The sequence below is a fragment of the Pan troglodytes genome, chromosome 17 (assembly GCF_028858775.2).
Source record: "Pan troglodytes isolate AG18354 chromosome 17, NHGRI_mPanTro3-v2.0_pri, whole genome shotgun sequence".
Lineage (NCBI taxonomy): Eukaryota > Metazoa > Chordata > Mammalia > Primates > Hominidae > Pan > Pan troglodytes.
In genome coordinates this window covers 86,857,080-86,880,702 of record NC_072415.2, presented here as the reverse complement: position 1 = coordinate 86,880,702, position 23,623 = coordinate 86,857,080, and the positions used below count along the sequence as shown (strand labels likewise).

Genomic DNA, 23,623 nt, shown 5'->3' with positions numbered 1-23,623 from the left:
TAATCCCACCTACCCAGGAGGCTGAGGTGGGAGAATCACTTGAACCTGGGAGGCGGAGGTTGCAGTGAGCCAAGATCATGCCACTGCACTCCAGCCTGGGCGACAGAACGAGACCTTGTCTCAAAAAAAAAAAAAAAAAAGTAAAGCCCTACTACCCCTAGCTTACGCTGGTGGTGCCTCCCCTTGCGCTCTTGAATTCATCCAAGAAAACTGAAAATTCCTGAACTGGTAACCTAATCAGGAAAAGACTTGTTTATCCATTGGGCTCATGGTCTGCCTGTCTCCGCTCTCTGGAAATGAACTAAGTATTACAAATATCACTCCAAAAGGAAAAAGAAACAGCAGGAGGCCAACTAAAGGGGCAAGCTAAAAAGAAAAATTTTGCACTATTCCATTGGAGAAAACAGATGGAAATCATACAAGATTCCAAAATGTGGTTTCCCTCAAGGTCACATTATTGCTAAAATAATTATGATTAAGAAAAAAAGCATATCTCAGTCATCCTTCTATCCCCAGGATAGTGCCAGGGACACATCAAGTGCTGAATGAATGCTGCCCCATCGATGCCTGTGAGACTCACTTCTCACGTCCTGACTACTTCAACAAATATTCTTTCAGTGGGCCTCTTCTTACTCATTTCTTTAGGCTTGAATTTTAACATCATTTTCTCCAGGAAGCCTAGACTTCAAGTGCCCAATCTGTCACCATGAACACTTTCTACCATTATAAGGATACCTAGAGATCATGTCTCTTGTTCAGCTTTGTATTCTAGACCCTAGCACAGGGCTCACCTATCACAGGAAGTGCTCTAAAAATAGTTGTTCAGCCAGGCACGGTGGCTCATACCTGTAATCTCAGCACTTTGGGAGGCCACGTGGGGGGGATCACGAGGTCAGGAGTTCGAGACCATCCTAGCTAACAGGGTGAAACCCCATCTCTACTAAAAATACAAAAAGATTAGCCGGGCATGGTGGCTTGCACCTGTAGTCCCATGTACTCAGGAGGCTGAGGCAGGAGAATCACTTGAACCCGTGAGGCAGAGGTTGCAGTGAGCCGAGATCAAGCCACTGCACTCCAGCCTGGGCAAAAAGGGCAAAACTCCGTCTCAACAACAGGCCGGGCACTGTGGCTCACGCCTATAATCCCAGCACTTTGGGAGGCCGAGGTGGGAGGATCACCTGAGGTCAGGAGTTCGAGACTAGCCTGACCAACATGGAGAAAACCCATCTCTACTAAAAATACAAAATTAGCTGGGCATAGTGGCGCATGCCTGTAATGCCAGCTACTCAGGAGGCTGAGGCAGGAGAATCGCTTGAACCCAGGAGACGGAGGTTGTGGTGAGCCAAGATCGTGCCATTGCACTGTAGCCTGGGCAACAAGAGCAAAACTCTGTCTCAAAAAAAACAAAAACAAAAACAAAAAAATAGTTGTTGAATACAGGAATTAGTGCACATGAAGGGTTTTATATTTATCAAGGCAGAACACTAAAATGCATGCTTTTTTTGTTTGTTTGTTTGAGACTGAGTCTCCCTCTGTCACCCAGGCTGAAGTGCAGTGGCGCGACCTCAGCTCACTGCAACCTCTACCTCCTGGGCTCAAGCGATTCTCATGCCTCAGCACTCCCAAGTAGCTGCGACTACAGGCGCCAGCCACCATGCCTGGCTAATTTTGGTATTTTTTTTTTTAGTACGGATGGGGTTTCACCATGTGGGCCAGGCTGGTCTCAAACTCCTGGCCTCAAGTGATCTGCCCACCTCAGCCTCCCAAAGAGCTGGGATTACAGGTGTGAGCCACCATGACAGGCCTAAAACGCATGCTTTGGACACAAATGGAGATCCAGTTCCCAACTGCCACTCACTAACTGGGTGGACTTTCCAAATCAGGTTTCCAGGCCGGTCGCGGTAGCTCACGCCTATAATCCCAGCACTTTGGGAGGCCGAGGCGGGCGGATCATTTGAAGTCAGGAGTTCGAGACCAGCCTGATCAACATGGTGAAACCCCGTCTCTACTAAAAATACAAAAAAAAAAAAAAAATAGCCAGCCATGGTGGCTCACGCCTGTAATACCAATTACTCGGGAGGCTGAGGCAGGAGAATTGCTTGAACCCGGGAGGCGGAGGTTGCAGTGAGCCAAGATCGCGCCACTGCACTCCAGCCTGGGCAATAGAGACTCCAACTGAAAAAAAAAAAAAAATCAGGTATCCGCTCTGAGCTTCATTCCCCTATCTGTAAAAATCCCTACATCCCTTGCAGAGTTTTCTTAGGAATAAAATTCATAATAGGGCAACAAAGAAAATAAAACCACTTCACTTACGAGAAATGTGATTAACACAGTAAGTGATAGAGCAATGTCCCTCATTTTGGTTTCAGGACCCCTTGATACATTCTTAAATGCAGCCCTCAGCTGGAAGCAGTGGCTCATGCCTGTAATCCCGAAACTCTGGGAGACTGAGGTGGGAGAATCACTTGAGCCCAGGAGTTCAAGACCAGCCTGGGCAACATTGTGAGACCCCATCTCTATTTAAAACAAAACAAAAAAAAAGAGGCCCTAGAGGCCTTCCAGTTTATGTTAAGTTATATCTATTGATGTTTGTCCTATTAGAAATTAAAACTAAGCAATTTTAAAAATATTTACTTATTTAAAATGTCTACTACATGTTAACATAATTATTTTTATGAAAAATGTCTTCCCCAAAAATAGTAAGAATGGTTTTCATTTTTACAAATCTTTGTAATGTCTCGATTAATAGAAGACAGTTGGATTGTCGTATCTATTCTGCATTTTCTCTGGTGCAACCTGTTCTTTTTTACTGTGATACATGAAGGTAATGCAGCCTGACTCTTAGGCACCGCCACCACCACCTAGATTCGTGCTAAGATGTCAGCAGTTGTGCCAACAATTGCTTTTGTACAATTAGTGCAAAAATTAACAGAGTGAAAAAGCCTAACAGTCTTAGTCTATGATGTTTACCTTACAGAAGCCTGAAAACATCTCAGGGAACCCCCAGGGGTCCAGGAACCACAGTTTGAGAACCACTTTGCTACAGGAGGACTGGTGTTCAGAAGGGAAAAGTAACTTTTAAGCAGGTTTGAGGAAGGCCTCTCTGAAGACTCTAAATCACTTGGAACCACAAGACTAGCAAAAAGTGCTTCTCAGACTAGGAAATGGCAAATGCCCTAAGACAAAAACTAATGTGGCATCAAGGAACACAAAAGACTGCATGCCAGAGCAAGGAAAGAGAGAAGAGCCAGACAAGGCCCGATCAACAGGATCCTGGAGGAGTGGGTTTCTGTTAAAGGGATGAGGAAGCCAATGCACGCTTTTAATCAGGGTGTAGCCATCTAATTTACATTTAACAAGATCATCCACGCTGACAAGTGACAGATTTATTTACAGGAGCCCAGGACTAGCAGGGCCCAGGAAGAGGGCTCCTGCAGCTCTCCAGCCCGGAGAGGGAGGCTGGGTCAGAGGGTATCTCTGGAGATGGAAAGAGGAGGGCCCACTGGAAATACATTCCCGAGGTAGAAGCTGCAACACTAAATTAGGAAGTGTGTTGGGGGATAAAAGAAATAGAATAATTCTTGAGGCCTGAGGGTGAAACACCAGGTGGACAGGGATACCATCGGTGAGATGGGGATACTGGGGGAATGGGTGCCCCGCCTGTGTCCGTGGAAATTTTACATTCTTTCTCTATCCTAAGCCTTCTTCCAAGTAACTGAGACACTGCACCTTACATTATTTTTGGCAGATGGCATATTAACAAAACAATTAAACTAACGAAATAAGGTCAAGGCCAAAACTCAAAAGCGGGAGAGGCAACAAAGACTTCCTTAAAGGCCAGACACCATCAACCATTAATCAAAATTCTGAGCACTGCTGTTATCCAACTACAAATCTGCATACCTGGGTCATGGTGCAGCCAACATCTCTCCAGCAGCCCACAAAGGCCCATGAGGTGTGCGAACGCTCGCTGAAACGCCTGTTGGTCACCAACGTTTCCGTAATGTGCATGTGTGTTAACTCTACCAAGTGTAATCACGACAAGAATTCCTGGTTTGGTGTGGCCTATGAGTAAGTTTACATTGATTCGTACCCATTACCTCTTTCTTCCTAAACACAAAATTAACACAATCCTTTGTAGTTTCCAGGCCCGACCTTTCTCTGGGGCACGTGTGTTGTTTGGTCACAAGCTCTTTAATGAGCCTCAGTTTACTCATCCCCAAGAAAAGGGGAACACTTGAGTCACTAAGCTAAACAGTTAAATAAAAATCAGTGGCAGTCAAGGTATAACCCACCGACTCCCATAGGGAGTCCTAGGCGCCTACTCCCCCTTAGAGCCCCTTCAACACCCTTTCCAAACGCGGAGCGCCGCTCCAGTTGCACGGGTGACCAGGACCAGGGACCAGGCCTGCAGAGGGAGACTCGCGTCCAAGGCCGCACGGGAACCACGGCGCCCGCGAGAAAAAGCGCGTCGCCCCCTACCCCACTGCCCTCGACCTGGGAACCGCGGCACCGGCGAGTGCGCCCCGTTCCCCCTGCGCAGGAAAGTCCGTTCCTCAAGCTGGGGCTTTGGAAAGCAAGTCAATTCCTGACTGCTGGAAGGGCCAAGGTCTGGGGGTGCCCGGTTGTGTGTCTGCCTGCTTTTAAATTCTGGGCCTTTCTCCTTCCTTGGAAAACAAAATCTGAGTTATTTCATGACTTTAGCAAAGTACCATGGAGAATAAATTACTGGGGAAAACACTTCCTGACGCCTACTGTGTGCACGATCTAGCGCTCCCCACATAACACTGATGCCTACTGTATGCACGACCCACTGCGCTCTCCAGATGCCCAGGGTTCCATCCCCCCGGATCACAATGGCGCCTACTGTATGCACTACCCACAGCGTCTGCAGAGGCTCAGGGTTCAAGTTCCCGGATCACAATGGCGCCTACTGTATGCACGACCCACAGCGCGCCCCAGATAACACTGGAGCACACTGTGTGCACGACCCTGCGCTTCCCGGACAACGCTGGCGCCTACTGTGTGCACGACCCCGCGCTCCACGGCCTCCCTGTGGGCCGAGCCCAACGTCCCCGGGGCAGCCGGCGCCGCGCAGGGTCGGGCGGGGGCGCCGTCTGGGAGGAGCCCGGGGCGCGGTATCCGCAGGCCCGGGCTCTGGCCAGGCCGCCTCCCCAGCGCGCCCCGCGGCCCTCCGGCCCCGGGACAGAACTCGGGGCGGCCACTTTCCCTCAAGCTCAGCGCGGGCCGCGGCAGGGCCAGCGGGGGCAGGGCGCGCGCAGGAGGCGGCCGCCTGCTCCCTCACCCGCCTCCCGCCTCCCGCCTCAGCCGCCGCCCGGCCCAGGAAAGTAGGCCCAGCGCGCGGAGGGGCCGGGCGGCGACTCGCCCGTATCATTCCGCCCGCGCTGCGGCCCGCCCGGCCATTCGGCGGCGGCGGCGGCCCGGGTCTGCGCGGCCCCCGCCCCCGCCCCGCCGCTCCCGGCGCCCCCCGCGCCGCATCCGGGGACTGGCAGGGCGCGGGCCCCGCACCGGCCGCCGGCGGGGCGCGAGGGCGCGGCCGCGGGCCTTACCGGAGTCGCCGCGCGCCTTGCTCTCCCTGGGCTTCGGGGGGCGGCCCCGCGGCATCGTCGGCGGCCCGGCTCGCACCCACACCCACTCACACTCACACTCACACTCACACGCGGCGGCGGGGGCGCGCACGCGCGGGCACCGGGGCGGGGGCGCGCCCAGCCGGCGCTAGAGGCGGGCGGAGCTGCCCGGCGGCGGGCGGCCCGGTCCGAGCGCCGCCGGGCTCACGGGGGAAAGGCGCCTGAACGCGCGCACCGGAGCGCTCGAACCGCGTCGGCCTTGGCGGGTTCCATGGCCCGCGGGCCGCGGTGGGGGCGTTGGGCGCGGGCGCGGTGGGGGCGGGGGCGGCGGCGGGGCGCATGCGCGGCGCCGCGGGGCCTTAGCGGACGGAGGGGAGCGCGGGGGTCACCGGGCCGGGCCGGCAGCCCTAGAGCTCGGCCTGGCGGGGACCCTGGGCCAGCCTCGCGCCTCCGTGGCCCGGGCACCTCGTGCGTGTCCGCGAGCTCGCGTGCGCGCGTCACCTCGGACCGCAGCATGGCTTGGAGGGCGGCCCTACTCGCGCCGCCCTAGTGCTGCGAAGGGCCTCGGAGCCCAAACCCGGAACCGCCATCTGGGACTGGGAAGACGACATGGCCAGAAGTCGGTAATGTTCCTTTCCCTGGGGGCAGTGCATTAAAATGGACCATTTCACGTGTGCTGGTCTTGTGTGTTGTTGCCTGCGCTAACTTACACGAAATGGCAACAGGAACAGGCAGCGCAGCACCCGAGCGCCGGGTGGAGAGGCCGGCCGAGCCCGGGGAAAGCGACCTTACTCTGTCACCTGGGCTGGAGTGCAGTGGCGCAAATTAAAGTGTGCAGTTTGATACATCTTGACACATGTATACACTGTGAAACCATCATCACAATCAACAGTGAATATGTTCCTCCCGTCTCTCTGTAACCCTTTCCTCTCTCCCTCCTTCCCTCCTCCCCCTCCCACCCATCTGCTTTTTGTCACTATAGTTTGAATTTCCTGGAGTTTTTAAATATCTCTTTATACAGACTGGGTCTCGCTTGCTCTGTCACCCAGGCGGGAGTGCAGTGACACGATCGGGACCCACTGTAGCCTCAAACTCCTGCCCTTAAGCAATCCAAGTGCTTCAGCCTCCCGAGTAGCTGAGACTGCAGGTGAGGACCGCCATGTCTAGCTTTTTGTTTTTTTAAAACATATGGGGTGTCTCTGTGTTGCCCAGCCAGCTCTGGAACTCCTGGCTTCAATTGACCCTCTGCCTCAGCCTCCCAAAGTGTTGGGATTGCAGATGTGAGCCACTGTGCCCAACCTGTTTTTCTTGGTGTTTTATATAAATGGAATTGTATCGCACGTAATCTTTAGGGAAGTGGGGGCTGTTCATTGAGCATAATTATGTTGGAATTCGTCTATATATTGATAAATATTTTAAGTGCTTTTTATTGCTCAGCGGTGTCTAGGAGTCATTCTTGCTTACCCTTTCCCACTGCAGCCTTCACTCAATCTCATCAAAGATCTAGCTCCAATATATAAACCAAATCCAAGCCATTCCTACGTATATTACCCCTGAGCCATGCTCTCTCACGTAGATTACAGATACAGCCTAGTACCTGGTCATCCTCCAATCAGTTTTGTCTACAGCCATGCGAGTCTTCTTTCTATGTCTTAAATAAGACAAATGTATTCCAGCTCTTTTGAATATTTCCAATTATGAAATGTTCCTCTTTATTTCTAATAATGCTTGCTATTGTCAACTTTGTCATATGTAAATAACACCACCAGCTTTCTTTCCTGTGTGTACCTTTAGAGTTAAGTGAGTTTAAGAAGTGTGTGTGTGGCCGGGCGCGGTGGCTCACGCCTGTAATCCCAGCACTTTGTGAGGCCGAGGCGGGCGGATCACGAGGTCAGGAGATTGAGACCATCCTGGCTAACACGGTGAAACCCCGTCCCTACTAAAAATACAAAAAAAAAAAAAAAAAAAAAAAAAACTTGGCCGGGCATGGTGGCGGGCGTCTGTATTCCCAGCTACTCGGGAGGCTGAGGCAGGAGAATGGCGTGAACCCGGGAGGCGGAGCTTGCAGTGAGCCGAGATCGCGCCGCTGCACTCCAGCCTGGGCGACAGAGCGAGACTCCGTCTCAAAAAAAGAAGTGTGTGTGTATGATGTTTGTTTGTTTGTTTGTTTGTTTTTAAGACAGGGTCAGGCTCTGTTGCCCCGGCTGGAATGCAGTGACGCTGTCTTTGCCTACTGCACTCTCTGCCTCCCCGGCTCAAGTGATCCTCCCACCTCAGCACCCCAAGTAGCTGGGACTGTAGGTGCTCACCACTATGCCCAGCTAATTTTTTGTAGAGATGGGGTTTCACTATTTTGCCCAGGCTAGTGTCAATCTCCTGAGTTTACCTGGCTTCCCAAAGTGCTGAGATTACAGGCATGAGCCACCGGACCTGGCCAAGTATTTTTTTTTAATCCAATTTGATAATCTTTATCTTGAATGAGAGTGGTGGCTCCCAAATTTGCTGCACTTTAGAATGATCTGGAAAGCTTTTAAAAGTCCCAATGCCCTGTTCATACCTCACATCCATAAATCTGACAGGAATGGGAACCATGCATTGGTGTTTCGTTATTGTTGTTTTTTAAGATCTGCAGGTAATTTGACGATGTACAGCAAAATTTAAGAGCTAGATCATTTGGTACATTTATGCAAAGTACTGATATTTTTATATGTAAAGATGTCTTTCCACACTTTCCATTTGACTCATATGTTTTATGTTCTTTACGCCTTTCTTGGTTTCTTTTGGATTACTGATGTTTAAAAATTATCAGTAATTTTTAAATTAAATGGTGAAACCCCATCTCTACAAAAAATTAGCTGGGCATAGTGGTGAGCACCTATAGTCCCAGCTACTTGGGGTGCTGAGGTGGGAGGATCACTCGAGCCCGGGAGGCAGCGAGTGCAGTAGGCAGAGACAGCGTCACTGCATTCCAGCGAGGTGGATCACACCTGTAATCCCGGCACTTTGGGAGGCCAGGGTGGGTGGGTCGCTTGAGCTCAGGAGTTCATGACCAGCCTGGGCGACATGCCAAAACCCCATCTCTATCAAAAATACAAAAAAACGGCCAGGTATGGTGACGTGTGTCTGTGGTCCCAGCTACTCAGGAGGCTGAGGGGAGAGGATCACTTGAGCCTGGGAGGTTGCCGTGAGCTGAGATTGTATCACTGAACTCCAGCGTGGGTGACAGAGTGAGACTGTCTCAAAAAAGCTTTATATATATTTTTATATATATGAATATTTTATATATACACTATATTACATATATTTATATATAAAGCTATGTATATTTGCATATATATAGCTGATTTATACATACAAATAGCTTTTAGTGGTACACTTGAGATTATAACATGCGTTCTTGACTTATCAATGTCTAATGTAAATTAGTATTTTTTCCTCTTCCCAGACAATGCTAAAACAGTTTATTGGATATTTTAGTTATTTCTGTATTTAAAACTTCACAAGACACAGTACTGTTGATGTTCATTTTGATGGCCCACATATATGCCACTATCATTGTGTGTTATCCTTCTGTGACTTTCTAGGGTCATTTCCCTTCCACCTGAAGTACCCCCACTATTATTTCCTTTAGAGCAGGTCTGCTGATCATCTCAGTTGTGTTTGTCTGAAAATATTTGTATATAATTTTTATTCTTAAAAAATATTTTTTCTAAGTACTGAATTCTAGGTTGTCAGCTCGTTTCTTTCAACACATTAATGATGTAACTCCACTGTTATGTGCATCCATATTTTCTGCTGTTTTTTGAAATAAATATTTTCCTCTGACTGCGTTTAAGTGTTTCTCTGTCTTCAATTTTCTTCAGTTTTACTATAGTTTATCTGGATGTATATGCCTTTTTATTCGTCTTATTGGGAATTGATTAGACTTACTGAGTGTCTGGATTGTTGTATGTCTTCAATTTTGGAAAATTCTTGGCTATTATATATTCAAATACTGCTTCTGCCCAAATATCTCTCTTCTAACCTACTAGAGTTTAATTAAACGTGTTGGAGGCCGGGCACTGCGGCTCACGCCTGTAATCCGAACACTTTGGGAGGCCGAGGCAGGCAAATCATGAGGTCAGGAGCTCGAAACGAGCCTGGCCAGCGTGGTGAGACCCTGTTTCTACTACAAATACAAAAATTAGCCAGGTATTGTGGCGCATGCCTGTAGTCCCAGCTACTCCGGAGGCTGAGGCAGGAGAATCGCTCAAACCCAGGAGGCGGAGCTTGCAGTGAGCCGAGATCATACCACTGCACTCCAGCCTGGGCAACAAGCCGAGACTCCGTCTCAAAAAAAAAAAAAAAAAAAAAAAAAACACACACACATGTTGGATCACCTTACACTTTAAAAGAAAATTATTCTATATGAGGTTTTTATCTTTTTGTTCCTCTATCGTTCGTTCTGGTTTATTCTGATCTATCCTCCAGTTTATTAAATTGCTCTGTGGCTATGTCAAAACTACTGTTGAACATACCTATTAAGTTCTTAAGTTGGGTTTTGGATTTTTCAGTTCTTGAATTTTAGTTGACTCTTTTTCACGTCAGCAGAGTTTGCTTTGTTTTGTTTTTTGAGATAGGGTCTTACCCTGTCACCCAGGCTGGAGTGCAGCGGCGCAAACACAGCTCACTGCAGCCTCGAACTCCAAAGCTCAAGTGATCCTCCTAAGTAGCTTGAGACTACAGGTGTGCACCACCATACCTAGCTAATTTTTTTTTTTTTTTTTTTTTTTTTTTTGGTATTTTTTGTAGAGATGGGGTTTTGTCATGTTATCCAGGCTGGTCTCGAACTCCTAGGTGCAAGTGATCTACCTGCCTTGGCCTCCCAAAGTACTGGATTACAGGCATGAGCCACCATGCCCAGCCCAAAGTAATTTTTTAAAATATATTGGCCAGGCACGGTGGCTCACACCTGTAATCCCAGCACTTTGGGAGGCCGAGGCGGGCGGATCACAAGGTCAAGAGATTGAGACCATCCTGGCTAACGGTGAAACCTCATCTCTACTAAAAATACAAAAAAAAAAATTAGCCGCCGTGGTGGCGGGCACCTGTAGTACCAGCTACTCGGGAGGTGGAGGTAGGGGAATGGCTTGAACCCGAGAGGCAGAGCTTGCAGTGAGTGGAGATTCGCACCACTGCACTCCAGCCTGGGCCACAGAGCAAGACTCCATCTCAAGAAAAATAATAATAATAAAATGTTCTAGGCCGGGTACAGTAGCTCAAGCCTGTAATTCCAGCACTTTGGGAGACTGAGGCAGGTGGATCACCTGAGGTCAGGAGTTCAAGACCAGCCTAACCAACATGGTGAAACTCCATTTCTATTAAAAATAACGAAAATTAGCCAGACATGGTGGTGCATGCCTGTAATCCCAGCTACTTGGGAGGCCGAGGCAGGAGAATCACTTGAACCTGGGAGGTGGAGGTTGCAGTGAGCTGTGATTGTGCACTCCAGCCTGGGCAACAGAGTGAGACTCAAAAAAAAAAAATATATATATATATAATATATATATATATATATATGTTCTATTTCATTTTAACCTCATGAACCTAATTCCTGATAATTCTACTGTAGGGAGTGCCTGTGTGTCTTTTTTTTTTTTTTTTTTTTTGGTTTCTAATTTGTGCTGATTCTTCTTGTGTTGCCCTGCCTTCTTGTTTGTCTAGATATATACAAGAAATGACTTGGAAAATTACTTAAAAAGTAATTTAAGGTATAAGATGATATTCTTCAATAAAAGATTTTCATCTGCTTCTGCCAGCTTCCTGGCATTCTGTGACCACCTTTGTTTTATTTCATACTGGACAGCCTGCACCACCCCATGATTCAAGGAAGGCCATAACCCAGTGCAGGAGCAGATTTGCTTCCAGTTTGCCCTTCCTCCTAGGTACAGTCCATGGGGTTTTCAGCTCTCAGTGCTTAGCAGTTTCATAGGGCCCCCAGCCTTAGTACTCTGGATTTAAAAAAAAAAAAAAAACCACCTAGGCAAAAACAGCTTACAAATGCTGACTTGACCTGTCTTCTCTCGGATCCTGGGCTGACAGTTTCTAACTAACTTGTGAGCACTTCGTTGCCCTCAGTAGGAGCCTTAGTCTGATTCACCTAGTTGGCCACAACCAGGAGAGAAACGTCCTTATATCCATTCTCTCTAACCCATGTCAATCAGGCTCCCACCCACCCCATGTCACACCTTCACCCATGTGACTTCAAGGTCACAGTGATCTCCACACTGCCAAACACAGTGGTCCATGCTCGTCCTCCGACCTCCCAGGTGCATCTGGCGGCTCGCCACTTCCGGCTCTGACTTCACTGCTGTCCTCAGCCTCCTGGGCTGGTCCCTAGCTCCTCCCAGCCCCTTAACACTGCAGGGATCATTCCTGGGCTTCTGCTGTACCCACTCCTTGATGATCTCAATTACCTGCCTTCACACATCGGCCCTGTGCTGATGGCTGTCTACCTGCATCTCCGTCTAGCTGAACTCCAGGCTCCAGCCCAGAGAAGCAAGAAAAGAGCAAACAGAAGTTATTCACATGTGCATCAGGTATGCACACGGGAGTGCTCAAAGGGGTCGTTAGAATTTGAGATCTATTTATTTATTTATTTATTTATTTTTGAGACAGAGTCTCTCTCTGTTGCCCAGGCTGGGGTGCAGTGGCACAATCTCCGCTCACTGAAACCTCCACCTCCCGGGTTCAAGCGATTCTCCCACCTCAGCCTCCCTAGTAGCTGGGGTTACAGGCATGCGCCACCATGCCCAGCTAGTTTTTGTATTTTTAGTGGAGATGGGAGTTTCACCATGTTGACCAGGCTGGTCTCGAACTCCTAGCCTCAAGGGATTCGCCTGCGTCAGCTTCCCAAAGTGCTGGGATTACAGGTGGCAGCTACCACACCCGGCCTTAAGGTCTAGACACCTAACTTAGTAGGGAAGAGGAGTGGGGAGAAAGGACACTTGTAGAAAATAAAATGACTTTTTGGAAAGATAAGGGGCCCTTTAGAAAAATAAGATAGCCGGGTGCAGTGGCTCACACCTGTAATCCCAGCACTTTGGGAGGCCAAGGCAGGCAGATCACTTGAGGTCAGGAGTTCGAGACTAGCCTGGCCAACATGGTGAAACCCCCATCTCTACTAAAAATACAAAAATTAGTCGGGCATGGTGGTGTGCGCGCACCTGTAATCACAGCTACTCGGGAGGCTGAGGCTGGAGAATCACGTGAACCCGGGAGGCAAAGGTTGCAGTGAGCCAAGATCACGCCACTGCACTCCAGCCTGGACCACAGCGAGACTCTGTCTCTGATAGTCTTGTGTCAGTGTCTCAGTGTGGGGCTGGCTCTTCACCACTGAGATTAGAGTTGCTTTTGGAAGGGGATTTATGACAATTGAGTTCTTTATGGAGGTTCTGCTTTTAGTCAGAATAGGGATTTCAGAAATTCAGGTGCCTTTTTAAAAAAATTCAATTATGTTAGATTCAGGAGGCACATGTGCAGGTTCGTTCCATGGGTATATTGTGTGGTACTGAGGTTTGGGGTACAAATGATCCCATCACGCAGGTATTACAGTAAGCATGGTACTTATGACCCCCTCCTTCTCTCCCCCTCTAGTAGTCCTCAGTGTCTCTTGTTGCCATTTTTATGTCCATCGTACCCAGTGTTTAGCTCCCACTTACAAGTGAGAACATGGTATTTGGTTTTCTTTTTTTTTTTTTTTATGGAGTCCTGCTCTGTTGCCCAGGCTGGAGTGCAGTGGCACAATCTTGGCTCACTGCAACCTCCGGCTCCTGGGTTCAAACAATTCTCCTGCCTCAGCCTCCCAAGTAGCTGGGATCACAGGCGTGCACCACCACACCCAGCAATTGTTTTTTTCTTTTTGTTTTTGCTTTTTTGTTTGTTTTTGGTTTTTTTTGTATTTTTAGTAGAGACAGGGTTTCACCATGTTGGCCAGCCTGGTCTCGAACTCCTGACCTCAGGTGGCCCGCCCACCTCAGTCTCTCAGAGTGCTGGGATTACAGGCGTGAGCCGCTGCGCTGGACCGGTATTTGGTTTTCTATTCCTGCATTAATTCGCTTAGGATAATGGCCTTCAGCTGTATCCATGTTGCTGCAAAGGACATGACTTAATTCTTTTTTATAGCTATGTAAACTGTCTTCAGCTTGAAATAACTAATATGCCAACATGGCATATTTTGGGGTGCCACGTCCTGCTCCCTTTCATTGGTGTCCCCACCAGTTTCCCTGCTTCTTCCCTGTTGACCCCTTCTCTAGTAAGAGAAGATGGAACATACCAGCATTTTGTGAGGATTTTACGCGATAAAACATGTAAAGCATCCATTGAGTGGCAAGTAGCGAGCACACTGATCATTGATGAGACTCCCGTGATTGTTGCTGGTGACAGTACAACATCAGAGCCACTCCCACCACCTCGCTCAGCCCCTTCAGTGGGTGTCCTTCCTTTCCAGGATGAAAACTCACAAAAATCCCATTATTTTGCTGATGACTTTTAGATATTAATGTCCTGAAGTCACTTTCAGTTAAGTCGGCCAGGCCTGGTGGCTCATGCCTGTAATCCCAGCGCTTTGGGAGGCTGAGGCAGGTGGATCACTTGAGTCCAGGAGTTTGAGACTAGCCTGGGCAACATGGCAAACCCCATCTCTACTAAAAATACAAAAATTAGCCAGGCATGGTGGTGCACACCTGTAATCCCAGCTACTAGGGAGGCTGAGGTGGGAAATCAATCACCTCAGCCTGGAGGTCGAGGTTGCAGTGAACCGAGGTCCTGCCGTTGCACTCCATCGAGCCTGGGCAACACAGAGAGACTGTCTCAAAAAAATAAAGTCTTGATTCAATCTAATATATTAATCAATTTTCCTCTTATTGATAAAAGGATACATGGTAAAGGATACAAAGGTAAACTTCCCTTCCTCCCCAGTTAGGACCACTTGTAGCTATTATATTTCTGCCTGGTTGGTGCTGCAGGCTTCTCTCTTTCTTCATAATATCTAGAGTATTTCTAATTTTTTAACAGCTTTACTGAGGCATAAATGAGATGCAACAAGCCACACATATCTAAAACTTACAATTTGATACATTTTAGCATATGTATACACCCATGAAACTACTTACCACTCCAATCAAGATAATAAACTTACAGCCGGATGTTGGCTCATGCCTGTAATCCCAGCACTGAGGGAGAGGCCGAGGTGGGCAGATCACTTGAGGATAGGAGTTCGAGACCAGGCTGGCCAACATGGTGAAACCCCGTCTCTACTAAAAATACAACAAATTAGCTGGATATGCTCGCTGGAACCCAGGAGGCGGAGGTTGCAGTGAGCCGAGATTGTGCCACTGCACTCCAGCCTGGGCGGCAGAGCGAGACTGTCTCAAAAAAAGATAATGAAGATAGGCATCAGCCCCGAAGGTACCACTTGTTTACTGTCTCTCAGACATCAATGTTCCCTGCTGTCTGATGTCTAAAGTCATGACAGTGATTTTTTCATGTGTTCTGTCTAGTTTTTTTAGAAATTGGGTTAAATTCAGTCCGTTTCATTCCATCTTGAGTGGGGAAGACCCGAATTATTTTTTAAGGGAATGAATTAATACCTCACTATATTAGTTGGGGTTCCCCAGAGAAACAGAACCAATAAGCTATATAAAAGATATAAAAGAGGAGACTTATTAAAGAATTGGTTCACATGATTATGGAGGCTGAGATGTCCCCCGTCTGCAAGCTGGAAAACCAGGAATGCCAGTGCAGTCATTCATTCTGAGGCCAAAGGGCTAAGAACCAGGAGCTCAATGTCCAGGGCACAAGGGAAGTCACAGCTTGAGGTAAAAAGGCAAATTGGCACTTCTCAACCCTTTTTGTTCTTCTGTGTGGGCCCTCAACCGGTGAGATGACGCCCACCCTCGATACTGAGGGTGGAGTTTCGTTAGCCCGTCGACCAACCCAAATGCTAATCTCTTCTGCATACGCCCTCACAGACACACCCAGAAATACATAAAATTAACCTTCACACTCCTTAAAATCACTAAAAAGCATTAAAAGCAAAGGAAGTTTGATTGTTGAAAACTTGCTTGTTGGTCTGTCTTAGCTCTGCCAGTTTCTGCGTCTTTCAAAAGTTATGTAGTTGGACCCAAATAACTGTCGTTCTTGAAAAAGAAGGATATAATTGAAAGCCTCGTGTTTCTTGATTTCAAAACCTGCTACAAAGCTACAGTAATTAGCTCCGAGCAGTGGTGTATGCTTAAAATGCCAGCTACTTGGGAGGCTGAAGTGGGAGGATCACTTGAGCCCGGGAGTTTGAGGCAACATAGTGAGGCTGTGTCTCTTGAGGAAAAAAAAAAAAAAAAAAAGCAGGTGCAGTGGCTTATGCCTGTAAATCCTAGCATTTTGAGAGGCCAAGGCAGGAGGAATGCTTGAGGCCAGGAGTTCAAGGCCAACCTGGCCAAGCCAATATGGTGAGACCACATCTCTGAAAAGAAAAAAAATAATAAGGAATAAGCTACAGTAACGAAAATGGTGGCACTGACAAAGACAGATATACAGTCTAATAGAATGGAATTGAGAGCCCAGAATCCCAGATCCCCTCCTGGGATCACTTGAACCCAGGAGGCAGAGGTTGCAGTGAGCCGAGATCTCACCGTGGCACTCCAGCCTGGTGGACAAAAGCAAGACTTCGTCTCCGAAAAAAAAAAAAGATACAGGTTGTAAAGAGCTTGCTGATAAAACAGGTTGCAGTAAAGAAACCAGCTAAAACCCACCAAAACCAAGATGGCAACGAGAGTGACCTCTGGTCGTCCTCACTGCTACACTCCCACCAATGCCATGACAGTTTACAAATGCTGTGACAATGTCAGGAACTTACCCTATGTGGTCTAAAAAGAGGAAGCATGAATCATCCACCCCTTTTTCTTAGCATATCATCAAAGGCTTCTGTGAAAATAGATACCGGCCAGCATGGTGGCTCTCGCCCATAATCCCAGCACTTTGGGAGGCCAAGGCAGTAGGGTGGCTCGAGCTTAGGAGTTCGAGACCAGCCTGTCCAACATGGTGAAACCCCTTCTCTACTAAAAATGCAAAAATTAGTCGGGCATGGTGGCACATGCCTGTAATCCCAGCTACATGAGAGGTTGAGGCACGAGAATCACTTGAACATGGGAGGCAGACGTTGCAGTGAGCCGAGATCATGCCCCTGCACTCCAGCCTAGGCAACAGAGCAAGACTCAGTCTCAAAAAAAAAAAAAAAAAAAAAATTCAGGCCCAGTGCAGTGGCCCACACCTGTAATCCCAACACTTTGGGTGGCCGAGGTAGGAGGCTCTCTTGAGCCCAAGAGTTGGGCACCAGCCTGAACGACATAATGAGACCCTGACTATTTTTTCAAAAAAATTAGCCAGGCATGGTGGCAAGTGCTTTTGGTCCCATCTTGAGAGACTGAGGCGAGAGGATCGCTTGAGCCCAAGAGATCAAGGCTGCAGTGAGCCGTGATGGTACCACTGCACGCCAGCCTGGGCGACAGTGAGAACTTGTCTCAAGAAATATATATATATATATATATATATATATATATAGAAATATATATATTCATGACACTTCTTAAAGACAATAAGGAAGGCTTTAGTCAAGCAGGGTCACGATCTTTACTCAAGGGACCCCTTTGTAGGGACCTTGAGTAGGGACCACTTTGCAAAAGGGCATAGAGATTGGTCCCAACTCTAAATACAACAAGAAAAAGTGGGTATTTATAGCTAAGGAGAAGGTGGAAGGTCACTGGATGGAAACTTACTAAGAGGAGACATCAGAGGGAGGACTCTGGCTAAGCCAACCTCACAGGACCTGCAGAGGGCAGGCCAGGGAGATCAGACGTGGCCTGGCGGAGGGTGGAGGATGAGGAACCTGTCAGATATCGAGGGTGGGGGGTGTAGCTAAACTGGCTGAGCAGGACTCTTGCTAAAATTGGACAATACAGAGATAACACAGAAGTCCAGAAGTCAGGACCTAGTTGAAAAAGCACCCAGAGCCTAGAATGGAGAGAAGAAAAAAAGAGGGAGAAAGAAAAAAGCACCCCGAGGAGCCCGAATGGAGTTAGGTGGAGGAGATGATGGTCTCCGGCATCGCTCATCTCTGCACTCAGCACTAGTGCTCAGCACCCCTGGGAAGCCTACGAGATCACAAAAGTGAAAAAAGTCATTTCATCCTTAACCCAGTCCTTATCCACAAACCCCCCAAGGGCATGACAATGCCAGTGCTCCTGTTTCCTAAACTGGCCTCTGTGGGGAAAGAAGAAGAATGCTTTTCATTTGAGATTAATGGGACACATACCGTGGAATGCCATGCAGTGGGAATGGGATACAATGATGAAAAAAAGCCCACCCCCAGTCTTAAGAAACTTGCAGGTTTTGTGGGAAAGGGAGAGGCAGCAAATACTACGATACGAGGGGGAGAGGTAAGTGGAACTGGAGAGATCAACCTGTGGGCTCCCTTCCAGAGCCCGGTGACCCCAAGGACCCTGGATTTTGAAGGCTGATCAAGGGCAGTGCATGGGAGAGAACAGCGGAAGGAGACGGCTTCAGCTTCACAGGTGTTTGCTGGGGTGATAGTGGCTTCGAAAATCAAGACCCCTTGGAGACTGGAAAAAAACCTACATGCAAACAATTGCTCTGGGAGTTGTAGCAGTAAAGTCGCTTCTGCCTTTTATTGCATGACTAAAATACCTCCATGGAATAACCTTTTTTTTTTTTTTTTTTTTTTAGGTGGAGTCTCGCTCTGTCACCCAGGCTGGAGTGCAATGGCACGGTCTCAGCTCACTGCAACCTCTGCCTCCCAGATTCAAGCAATTCTGCCTCAACCTCCTGAGTAGCTGGGACTACAGGCACGTGTCACCACGCCCAGCTATTTTTTTTTATTTTATTTTATTTTTTTTTTTGAGACAGAGTCTCCCTCTGTCGCCCAGGCTGGAGTGCAATGGCGCAATCTCAGCTCACTGCAAGCTCCGCCTCCCCGGTTCCCGCCATTCTCCTGCCTGAGCCTCCCGAGTAGCTGGGACTACAGGCGCCTGCCACCCATGCCCGGGTAATTTTTTTTTTTGTATTTTTTAGTAGAGACGGGGTTTCACTGTGTTAGCCAGGATGGTCTCGATCTCCTGACCTCATGATCAGCCCGCCTCGGCCTCCCAAAGTGCTGGGATTACAGGCGTGAGCCACCATGCCCGGCCTTAATAACTTTTTAAAGGATGTCAAGTTAATGGAATGTATTCTGCTTTAGAAAATAAAACTCTTAGGTTTTCAAAAATTAGCAACCCCAGGATTACCAAGGGCCTGCTTACCGTTTACAGTATGTGAATCCTACTTCCTTTTCATGGTTGTAAGACTGGGATTTTCTGGGAGCCGACCTGCAGGAGTCCACAGGCCACCTGTTAGGACTGTGCACGCTCCTCCACAAACATGCCTGTGGGGGGTCCTTGGCTCTCTCTGCAGGGGTGCGTTGGGTGTGCACCAGCTGGGAAGGAAGGATCTGTCGGAACTGCAATCAAAGCCACGGCAGGCCTCCCAGGGTCTTACTGGTGGTGAAAACAACCAGCTTCCTCGTCCCTCCCTCGAGCATGGCAACCACCGCCCTGAGACTCAAAGATACCTGGAGGAGTGTGATCGGGCTGACCTGTTGCTCTTATCTGGAATTCTTTGAGGGTGATGGGAGATCACTTCCTTTTTTTTTTTTTTTTTTTTTTTTTTTGAGACAGGATCTTGTTTTGTCAACCAGGCTGGAGTGCAGGTTCAGGTGATTCTTCCGCCTCAGCCTCCCCAAGTAGGCTGAGTAGCTGAGAAAACAGATGCGCATCACCATGCCCGGTTAATTTTTGGATGTTTTGCAGCCATGTGGTTTCACCATGTTGTCCAGTCTGGTCTTGAACTCCTGAGCTCAAGGGATCCTCCCACCTCGGCCTCCCAAAGCATTGAGATTACAGGTATGAGCCACCGTTCCCGGCTACCCAGGAGATTACTATTTTTTGGCATAAAACCAAACAAAACTATTCATTAGTTTATCCACTCAACATTGATTTATTATTCCTGACTGCAGCCAACAACATTGTGAATACTTTCCCTGCCTCAAGCTCTGTTCTAGGTCCTAGAACATTCATGACAATTTGTTTCTCTGCCCTCTGGCAGGTGAGAAAACTTTGTAAGAACTTTCAATAGCAAAAAGTATGAGAAGATGTACAATAGATCTGGGACTATTTGTAACACACCCGGTGGAGGATGTAGGAGCAGAGGTGGAAGGCCTTAAAGAGGGTCCTGCGCATGCCGGGCGGGCCCCCAACAGAGAAAACACACAACCTGGCCAGGCACAGGGGCTCACGCCTGTAATCCCAGCACTTTGGGAGGCCAATGCGGGTGGATCACCTGAGGTCAGGAGTTCGAGATCAGCCTGGCCAACGTAGTGAAACCCCAGTCTCTACCAAAAATACAAAAATTAGCCGGGCTTGGCACATGCTTGCAATCCCAGCTGAGGCAGGAGAATCGCTTGAACCTGGGAGGTGGAGGTTGCAGTGAGCCAAGATCATGCTTTTGCACTCCAGCCTGGACGACAGAGTGAGACTCTGTCTCAAAACAAAATAAATAAAATAAACACGCAATCCATACCACAGCCACCAGGGTGATTGTCCAGGTTGTATTTCTGCTGACATCGACCCTTCATGCCTTCCTCTTGTTGCCCCTTCCAGCTACACCTAGCTGGGTCCTCTTCGGAGCCACGCCAACACCCAGGTTCCTCTGCAGTGCATCCCCATGGGGATTTACCCGGTGATTGATTTTATTTATTTATTTATTTTTATTATTATTATTATTTTTGAGACAGAGTTTCACTCTTGTTTCCCAGGCTGGAGTGCAATGGCGCAATCCCAGCTCACTGCAACCTCTGCCTCCCGGGTTCAAGCGATTCTCCAGTCTCAGCCTCCCGAGTAGCTGGGATTACAGATGTGTGCCACCACGCCCAGCTAATTTTTGCATTTTAGTAGAGACGGGGTTTCGCCATGTTGGCCAGGCTGGTCTCGAACTCCTGACCTCAGGTGATCTGCCCGCCTCGACCTCCCAAACTGCTGGGATGACAGGCGTGAGCCACTGCTCCGGCAGTTCTTAATCAGACAAAACTCAGCCCCAACTCCAGTAGCTGATGCAGGGGTGGAATTTCATTCTGCTTCTTCCTTACTGTTATTTTATGCAAGGGGGTGGAGCGTGTGCGTGTTGGGGACGGAAAAGTGGGAAAGGCAAATGGTCCACTGGACCACAGTGGTCATTGTATGGGTCAGAAATCAGGTTACTCTTAGAGAAAGAAACTATTGAGAATCAACCCAAAGGGAATTAAATGAACACCTGTAAAGGAATGTGGGGACTTACTAAGCACGGGGCTGAGAAGATGCCATCGGGCAAGGGTGATTCCGATAGTCGGAGGAAGCTGCTCCTGGATATAGCCAGGACTGAGGCTCACATGTCACAACCGGTCATCGTAAAGACCAGCGGTGCTGCTAAACCTCCCACAGTACATAGAATAACCCCGTAAAGAATGACCTGGCTGGGGCCTGAGAGCATTGCTTTACCTGGAGGTGCAGCCAGTCAGCCAGGGGAACAAAGCAGTATTTGTGGGCTGAGCAGAGAGGGCCCTGGGCAGATCCTGGGTGTGTGCACATGAGGGCCCCGGGCAGGGCAGGGCAGAGGAGGTTGGGACACTGAGTCAGAGGTATGCTCCTGAAGGCAACCCACAAGGGGGCCAGTTCGTGGAACTGCAGGCCTGATCCTGAGCAGCATGGTGCGGAGCTGTCTGGACAGGCCTGCAGAGAAGGGTGCCTACCTTACTGAGGTCAACCCACACACATCCAGTAGTCACAAGGCTGCTGTCGCAACGCGGTGCCTGGCCTATCTTGTGATGATGTTTGTTTTTACACATAATGTTATGCTTTGCTTATGGACAAGCAATGGAGGCTGGCGAGGCTGCCCTGGGCCTGTTACACACCCAGAGGGCCCTGTGCCCACCTCAGGCCTCATTCTCTCCCGAGAAGAGAGCCCAGTGTCCAGAAGACATCCCTCCCCTCCTGTTTGTTCTCTCCTGCCCTCTCTCTGCTTCTGCTTTTAAGAAACACCTGTTGGCCAGGCGTGGCGGCTCATGTCTGTAATCCCAGTACTTTGGGAGGCTGAGGCGGGCAGATCAGGAGGTCAGGAGTTCAAGACAAGCCTGGCCAACATGGTGAAACCCCTGTCTCTACGAAAAATACAAAAATTAGCTGGGCATGGTGGCGCGTGCCTGTAGTCCCAGCTCCTCGGGAGGATGAGGTGGGAGAATCGCTTGAACCTGGGAGGCTGAGGTTGCAGTGAGCCGAGATGACACCACTGGACTCCAGCCTGGGCTATAGAACAAGACTCCCTTTAAAAAGAAAAAAAAATTCATGATCTGGAACCCCGAGTGTAGCTAACTGGTGGACAGATGAAAGTGAAATGTGTGATGTTTCCTAAGACCCCCTAAGACTTCCCTGAGCCACGGGAGGCTCTCACGAGTGTGTAAGCCAGGGTTTTGGGGAAGGGGTGGATGTGTGTGTCTCGCATTTTCCCAGCTGCCTCTCCCTTCCCCTTCTTCCTTGCTCCCAGAGACTTCCTTGTGGATTCCTTCCCAGAACTTGGTCTGAATTCCCTAATAGACATTCTCCTAGCGGGATGAGTCCCCCTTTACAGCACTCGGGAAATGCCTGCTCCTCTAGCTGTCTCTGATCCACCTCTCCTGTCTTTCAACTAAGGCCCCCACATGCCAGACCATCGTTGGTGGACCTCGTCACCAGCATGAAGTGGGCTCTTGGAGTTGTCGACTGACTAGTTCACAATTAGTGACTCATAGCATCTCACTCATTTCCTTTTCATCAGTAGGAGGCAGCAGTCTGCACTTTTGCATCACATTTCGAAGACATCTGTGTGTTTGTTCTCGTGCAGAACACTTTGACTATTGTAACCTCTAGGTCCATGAATGACCCTCATCTTCAGTAAAAGTGGATTCACGCTGGCAAAGTCTGCTTTGTTTTATTGTGACACATGGAACATTATGGATTTTGGTGAATAAAAACTAACTTAAATTGAAGTCATTCTTGTAAAATGAAAATACATTTTTCTGCTGTTCTTAACTTTATAATATAGATACATACTATGTCTTATGAAATACTAAATGGAAAACATGATTCAAAAAGCGCTATTTTGGTAAATAATTTGCATAAAGGGCATATGGACAACACAAGTCCACAACACAATAGACAACAGACAACACAACCTGTTACACAGGCACTCAAGTTCGTCTGCAGATTTGGTGTTTTTTTTTTTTTTTTTTCACTCCTGATGCCCAGGCTAGAGTGCAATGGCACGATCTTGGCTCATTGCAACCTCTGCCTCCAGGGTTCAAGCGATTCTCCTGCCTCAGCCTCCCGAGTAACTGGGATTACAGGCATGCACCACCACGCTGGGCTAATTTTGTATTTTTAATAGAAATGGGATTTCTCTGTGTTGGTCAGGCTGGTCTTGAACTCCCGACCTCAGGTGATCCGCCCGCCTTGGCCTCCCAAAGTGCTGGGATTATAGGCGTCAGCCACCAGGCGCAGCCTACAGATTTGGTTTTCAATATCACTTGACATGCACAAAGTACAGGGGAACAAGCACCTTTAATTCTTTTTTCTTTTTTTCTTTTTTTTTTTTTTTTCTTTTTGAGATGGAGTCTCGCTCTGTTGCCCAGGCTAGAGTGCAGTGGCGCAATTTTGGCTCACTGCAACCTCTGCCTCCCAGGTTCAAGAGATTCTCCCACCTCAGCCTCCCGAGTAGCTGGGATTAGGACCACCACGCCTGGCTAACTTTTGTATTTTTAGTAGAGACAGGGTTTCACCATGTTGGCCAGGCCGGTCTCAAACTCCTGACCTCAGGTGATCCTGCCGCCTCGGCCTCCCCTCAGCTGGGATTACAGGCGTGAGCCACCGTGCCTGGCCACA

At 48.6% G+C, this 23,623-nt stretch overlaps 1 protein-coding gene and 2 long non-coding RNA genes across 7 annotated transcripts in view; 2 read left to right on the top strand and 1 right to left on the bottom strand.

The window, feature by feature from the left end:
* Positions 1-5,747, bottom strand: part of ZNF236 (zinc finger protein 236) — a 148,347-nt gene extending 142,600 nt beyond the window's left edge. For 4 of the 5 annotated variants that reach the window (XR_010152003.1, XM_016933929.4, XM_016933931.4 and 1 more), the window contains exon 1: positions 5,571-5,747. Coding sequence is in view for 4 of the 5 variants with exons in the window: in XM_016933929.4 (XP_016789418.1) it covers positions 5,571-5,625 (55 nt within the window). In the remaining variant the exon portion in view is untranslated. Of the gene's footprint in view, positions 1-3,903; positions 4,767-5,570 lie in introns of those variants that run through there. The other variant, XM_016933930.4, reaches the window with a different exon arrangement.
* Positions 5,748-6,609: 862 nt separating this feature from the next.
* LOC129137832 (uncharacterized) lies at positions 6,610-18,913 on the top strand. Its single transcript, XR_008540638.2, has 2 exons — positions 6,610-6,735; positions 18,369-18,913. It is a non-coding gene; the product is annotated as an uncharacterized LOC129137832 (long non-coding RNA).
* A 573-nt stretch (positions 18,914-19,486) lies between these two features.
* On the top strand, positions 19,487-22,731 carry LOC134808633 (uncharacterized). The gene is made up of 2 exons (XR_010152004.1): positions 19,487-19,579; positions 22,397-22,731. It is a non-coding gene; the product is annotated as an uncharacterized LOC134808633 (long non-coding RNA).
* Positions 22,732-23,623: the final 892 nt, after the last annotated feature.